General features: G+C 26.6%; 1 protein-coding gene across 3 annotated transcripts in view; it reads left to right on the forward strand.

Moving 5' to 3' along the window:
• Window positions 1-3,184, forward strand: part of LOC107443699 (solute carrier family 25 protein Shawn) — a 47,460-nt gene extending 44,276 nt beyond the window's left edge. For 2 of the 3 annotated variants that reach the window (XM_043042115.3, XM_071187784.2), the window contains 2 exons: window positions 238-309; window positions 1,220-3,184. In XM_043042115.3, the coding sequence (XP_042898049.1) occupies window positions 238-309; window positions 1,220-1,332 (185 nt within the window). In that variant the 3' untranslated portion in view covers window positions 1,333-3,184. The remainder of the gene's footprint in view (window positions 1-237; window positions 310-1,219) is intronic. The other variant, XM_016057649.5, reaches the window with a different exon arrangement.
• The last annotated feature ends 3,595 nt before the right edge of the window (window positions 3,185-6,779 follow it).

Genomic DNA, 6,779 nt, shown 5'->3' on the forward strand with positions numbered 1-6,779 from the left:
ATTAGGCCAAACTGTGTATAAACAGTTATGCTTCTTCACTTTGGATATTTGAACTAATACCTCCACCAACTAGAATTTACAGAAGTTAGGTTACCGAGGGAATTTTTTTGTGTAAAATTCCAGGACAAAGTCAACTCAGTACATTGTATTTTTTAGTGTTTAAGAATTCGTTTTTATTTCAATATGAACTTAATGACACATTGTAATTTATTTTAACTAACCTATTTTTTTTCAAAGCAAATAAAGGAAGTATGTTAGCAGTATTAAAGAATCTCTATTTGAAAGGAGGAATAAATTCTTTATTTGCTGGTGAGTAAAAACAAAGGGATTGAAGTTAATTTTTAATTTTTATTACTCTCATTTATGAAAGAAATTCTGCAATATTGGTAAATTTTAAAAATGAAAAATTGTTTTCAAAAAAAGTCAAAACCTTTTAATGATAAATACAATAAACAAATTTAAATTTTTCATTTTTGTGTTACAAAGGTAAAACAGTTCAAAACTTGAAATATGTATTCTGAATCTTCAATAATATACATATTTTGTTTTATGTTTATGTTGCATTGACTCTTTTTATTTTCAATGTAATCGTTTTCATAAATTTGATTCATAAATTGGATTCTTTCATCCATGTTTCCTTTGCTTTCAGTGTTGTAATATATAATATGAAAATGAATGGCATTCATTGAACTCATTTAATATAAGTGGTAAAGAGTCATTTAATATAATTAGAAATTTAAAAGAAATGTTTATTACATTGTCATGCATTTTATTTTAAATTTCTTTAGTACTGAGTTGTATAATACTTTTCTTTATGGTAATTAAAAAAAGGTTTTGATATTTAAGTTTTAACACTTCTATATTCACAAAACTTGATGTATACCAGGTTTCCATTCTCTTATCTATTTTTAATAGCTGTGTTTTTTTCCTAATGAAGTTTTCTCCGTGATTCAAAACTTTTTAAAGCATTGCAAAGCTATTATTAGGTTTTTATAGTAAACAAATTTATTAAACAGTATTGCTTGATGGCATTATTGTACTTTATTACCTGAGTAGTAAAACTTTTTAAAGCATTGCAAAGCTATTATTAGGTTTTTATAGTAAACAAATTTATTAAACATTATTGCTTGATGGCATTATTGTACTTTATTACCTGAGTAGTAATGATTTGCAACTTTTGATATAGTTCTAATTATTTTCTATTTTTCTTATAAAATAGGTTTAGTTCCAAGACTGATGAAAGTAGCTCCAGCATGTGCAATAATGATAACCTCATATGAAATGGGAAAAACCTATTTTTTGAAGAAAAAGAATAATACTGTTGATAAATGAATTTATGAAATGTTTCTTAAATAATAACAGAATAAGCAAAATAACATGTTAATTAAAGAATTGTTTGCTTTTATCTGAAAAAACTGTATTTTTTTAGTGACATCATTTATTTTATTAGATTTCACTATTTTTTTGTTCAGTTTTCCTTATATTTAATTATTAGATGACAGATTTTTAAAGGTGTCTAGAATCTATTCTCAAATAACTGTGTCAGAATTTAGATATGTAATAAATTAGAAACAACGAATGAAAAGTATAATATTTTTTATAATACATTCTATTTATAGTTTTCATGCATAAATTTTTTTATTAAAGGAAATGAAGTTTTATTGACATGATACAGTGTTTTCATCATAGAAAAGAAATGAGTGAGAATTTCTCACCCTTTCTCAAAAACAGGGTGAGATTTCAAGATGTTAAGTGAGATTTCTAAAAACTAAAAAAACACAAAAACTCGTGAAAAAAAATCATTTCTTTAATTATAATACATTTTAAACGTCTTCTATTTTTTAAAGCATTGAATATTTTTGGTGCATCATCATAGAAGATTTTGCCTTTACAAGGTATTTGTCCCTCTAACATTAATACATAAAAAATTTGAACGTCTTACATGAAGAAACCTTACCTACCGTAAGCACGTGGTTGCAGAGAAATGTGTTCTGAAAGGGGTTCCGTGGTTGTGTTCTGTTGTTGGAAAAGGTTCTGAACAATACTGGTAAATAGGGAAGCTAGATAACGGGGCAGATGTTGAAGATAGTGAAAGATCCAGGAAGGGAAGTGAAACTGATTTTATTCTAAATGGCGTAATTCGAAGCTTTTTCCAAAATGTGAGAAATTCGCGAAATTTGAAATTGATTTATGGAATGCGCGAATTTCTCGTCGTAATAACTTCTTAATGCGACAAAAGAAAAAAATATGCGAGATTCTCGCTTTCTCGCGCTGAGGTGAAAACACTGTGATATAATGATATTACTGCTGTAATATATTTACAACGTGTGAGACAGTCTTTCAGAGTGAACTTATATACAGTTTTTCAGTAAGACAGAACTGTATATAAGATCATTCTTTAAATTGTGTGCACATAGTCAATTATTTTTATTTGCAAAATGAAACCCTTTCTTTTAAACATTTTGTTATGATTTTCATGTTGCTTTTTAAAATATTTATATGGATTTAATTTCCATGACTGTTGGCTAATTTGTTGTTTCTGTAAAAAGGCTAAAATTACATTTTGGTTTGGTTGGTTTTTGTTATGCACAGCAAAGACTAAGGTGTCTTAATATATTGTTTTGATCTATATATTTTACTGTAATTACAAAAATATCGCCCTTGTAAATGCTATATATTTTTTTAACTGTAAATTTCTGATTCACACTAATCCATTTAAAAAGTTTCTTAAACCTAATTTTTTTTAACTATTTAGATAAAAGTAGGCTTTTATATCATCATTTAATGCTCCAAGTTATAGTGTGCAATCTCGTACTTTTTTGAAGTATTACATTGAGGCAGAGGTTTACACTAAATCATAACTTCTTCTATAAATTTCCGCAATGGTACTGCTATAGATATACAAATAGTATGTAGACAATAAATTGGTTTTCATTCAATTGTGATAAAACTCCTATCAGTATTCCTAAATTATAAATTTATAGTTGTAGTAAAATTTGTAGTTATATGTCATTCTTATCTCAAAAAATAGTAGGTGGTTCAGAAAAAAAGTTCAAGTATAAATTGTAAGGTGTAATCTTTTTTTTTGTATGAAAACACTTTGTGCACATTACAGGGCTTGGCTTCAAGGCCTGCTATCAGGCCTGTTAAAACATCTGTAAATAAAATTCTGAATTAAAATATGTCTAATTTTGTTCTTCATATTTTACAGAAATAATTTTTTAAAACGAATCCTCTTGAGAATTTTTAGTCTAGTCAGACCCTTTAACAAACTCACAAAATAAAATAATTGTATTACTAAAATAATTGTATGTTTTTCAGCTCTTTTTTTTCTCAAAAGAGCAAAACTATTGACTAAAAGCCTAACATGTTAATGTTGAAAAAAATGTGTAATAGTTTGACAAAAGTAATTTTAAATGGGATCTCATAAGACTTTGATCACAAGTTTTTTTATGATCAATAAAATCATGTATGTTTTATTATTTTGTTTGACAAATCGTTATGAAAATATATTTGATAATAAATAAAAATCTTTTATCATACATACTGATTTTTATATAGTGTTGGAATGTCATCCATTTAAAAATATTCGATAAGTTGGAGGTATTTAAATCTGCGGGAAAATTTTGCCCCCATTGATAACATGTCTCAAAACTAAATAAATAATCAGTAGTAGTTTAAAATAACTTAATGTATATTTGTATAAAGTATTTTTTTAAAGTAAATTAAGACATAAAAGGAAATAATGAATAAATATACTATATTGTAAGCACTGGTACTTATATTGAAAATAATAAAAAAAACAGCATACTATTTGAATTGCAAAATAATTTCTTTTCATGTCACTTTTTGCATAATTTCACATTTTAATGTAGAAGTCTATAATGTTTGATTATTTGTTCACCTTTTCAAATTGTATAGCACACCAAATTGTATTCTCAAAATGCCTTTTTTAACAGCTAATGTTGTACCTCTGTCAGACTGTTGTACCTCATTTAAAGCTTAGAGAGGATCCACAACATCATCATCATTGTTGTCTTCCATATGAACATGAATTCTGAGAAGATGGAACATGTTCATTAGAAACAGTTTCTGTTTCTTCTTCATATTCGATGAATTCTATAACTTCATCTTGCGTCATTTGAAGTTTTTTTGCATTCTTTGGGTTAAAAAACTTCATAGTCATAAATTACAGTCTCTGTGTCCCAGTCATCTTCCTTTCTTTGTTTGATAAATCTTGCTTTCCTGAATCTTTTTTATGACAGAAGATGAAATGGGTGAGGTTAGTTTTTACTGGGAATAACACCCTGAAAAAGTGAGGTGTGATGTAGGTCATTATATCGTAAACCCAAACCCCCCTGCTGACCTTACTCTTTTGACACTCACAGAGAGCGATGATAAAATTCAAAGACTTTTTTCATAGAATGGTGTCTTCCACTCAATAAGATTTAACCTCTATTACAATTCAGCAGAAGGTGTTCTGCAGGTAAATATCTAAAAAGGAAATGAGTAAGTCTCAAAGGAAATTAGCGCTGCTGGAAATGACAGAATTTTTTATTTTATTTGGGTGAGCTATTTCAGATTGTCTGTACCATATTTAAGATTAATCTAAAAACTACTCTTATTTAATTTATTGGTATTTTTTTTACAAAAATATTTGTAAAACCTTATCAGTACTTATTGCATGAGGAAAATATTTGATTAAGTGGGGCTCTTTGTTACATCTATAGGAAAATGCTCGGTTCCAGAAAGTTTGATTCTTATAAGTGTGGTATTCATTTTTCTGTTATTATGTTACAGTCACACTGATATTTGTTAGCAATGAAATGATGAGGTAAGAAATTTTTTAACTATACAGATCTCCCATTGCAAAATGATGTTACTTTAAAAATCAAATATATTTGTAGTTTGGACTTTTTGTTAATATGAGGTTTCGATTTCTTTTGTCGCAGAAAAGAAAAGAAAATCCAATTTTTCTAAAGTACAAATAATTTAAATTATCAAATATAACACTTATTATAATGAATTACTAAGTAATTCAAAGCAATTAATTCTACTAATTATTAATTTTTGAAGTCTAGTTTTATCTCGATTTTCTTGTCTTGACTCAACCTATTTGCTGAAATGTGAAATTTAGAAATTTTCAAATTAAGAGTTAATCATTTCTTGCATGTGTTGATGAAATTATGTCTGTTGTTTTATGTTTAATTAATTTCTTACATCATAATGCTTTCCTATCAAATGTCTTCTTATTGTTTTAAATAAAATGAGACATATGTTTTATATTTAAAAAAGTAAATGCAAAAATAAGTTATACATTCGTTTGAGGAATCTTGATGCTTTTTTTCTGAATGTTTTAAACATTGAATAGTCCACATACATTTAACAGTGTATATTTAAGGAAAGTGAAGCTTATGTTTTTAATTTGAAACTAATTTAACATAAAATAAAAATATATTTTGTTATTTATAAAACAATGAATAAAACTAAAAATTTGTAGTACAAGCAGTTCTATTTGCAATTTTGAGTTTTACAATTATTCAGTTCTAAAGATGATCAGCACTGTTTCTGCATGTGTGAATTGTTTCTTTCCTGTTGTTCTATTACTTGCAACTGAAGTTTCAACGATAAAATATTTAAATTGATCCTTTTGATAATCTTATCATTTAACAGGCTTTAAAAATAACCCTGCTTAATGGTCTTGGTCTAAGCCTGTAAAGTTTTATGTATGTTTTTTTTTCTTTTTGTGAACTATATAAATCTATAAATATCTTATTACCGATGCCAGACTGTGATACTTAAAAGGAGATAGAGACAATCTAGAGTAAAATCCTTTATTCAGGGTTCAAAACTGTACATGAAATATGTGCAAAAGCTGTATAAAATGTCTAAAATTTTCATTGTACACGTGCATTGAAGTGCAGGGTCATTAGCTTGGTCCCAGTTTCTTAGCCATCAATTTTCATTTTTTCCTTACACATTCCATAATATAAGGAAAATATAATAGCAAATAAAATAGCATAAGCATCTTGTTCAAAGGGATATATACCTTTCTCGAGGATTCACTTGTTATTATTTATTTAATGTTTATTTTGAAATTATAACACCAAAGATACATGATGTATAATAGAGTTGAGAAGTTTAAAGTACTTCAAATATAAGTACAAAAAATATACTTACATGTGTTTAAAAACGTTTCTAAATTTGAAAACACATTCTTCTTGGTTCAAAAATCTTAGCCTTAAATAATGCAATTCCTTTTTATTTGTTTTTCAAATTTTGACAAGTTACAAGTAATGATTATAATCTCAAATAATGATCAGTTTTGTTTCTCTTTCTTTTTGTACTTTTAAAATGAATTCGAAAACTAGATAACATCATATCTTGAAGCATTTAACATTTTTCTTTTTGTACAACTCCAGGAGGAGATATTCGCAATACCTGAGTCGGGTTATATTTTTCAGTGCTATGATACATTGCCTTTAAATTTGTTTTCAACATAACATCTTTTTAAAGGTTTTCAAATACTAACACTTTTTCTTAAAGCTAACAATATATTATTTTTCTCACAAAAATTCTTAAAATTTACTTATTTTTAAGCTCGAGAAAGGCATATTTCCCCCTAATTTGTACTGTTACAAGTCTGTACATGATGAAAATTTTTTTTTCATTCAAAAATGAAATCTTTGATGCTTTTTGAAAAAAAAAGTTATTAAAGCATGTAAATATTATAGATTTTAAAACTTGAAATTAAAAATTAGTTTAAAATGATCAATAGT

The sequence above is a fragment of the Parasteatoda tepidariorum genome, chromosome 11 (genome assembly GCF_982258835.1).
Source record: "Parasteatoda tepidariorum strain Cologne lab strain chromosome 11, Ptep-v5.0, whole genome shotgun sequence".
NCBI classification, from domain to species: Eukaryota; Metazoa; Arthropoda; class Arachnida; order Araneae; family Theridiidae; genus Parasteatoda; species Parasteatoda tepidariorum.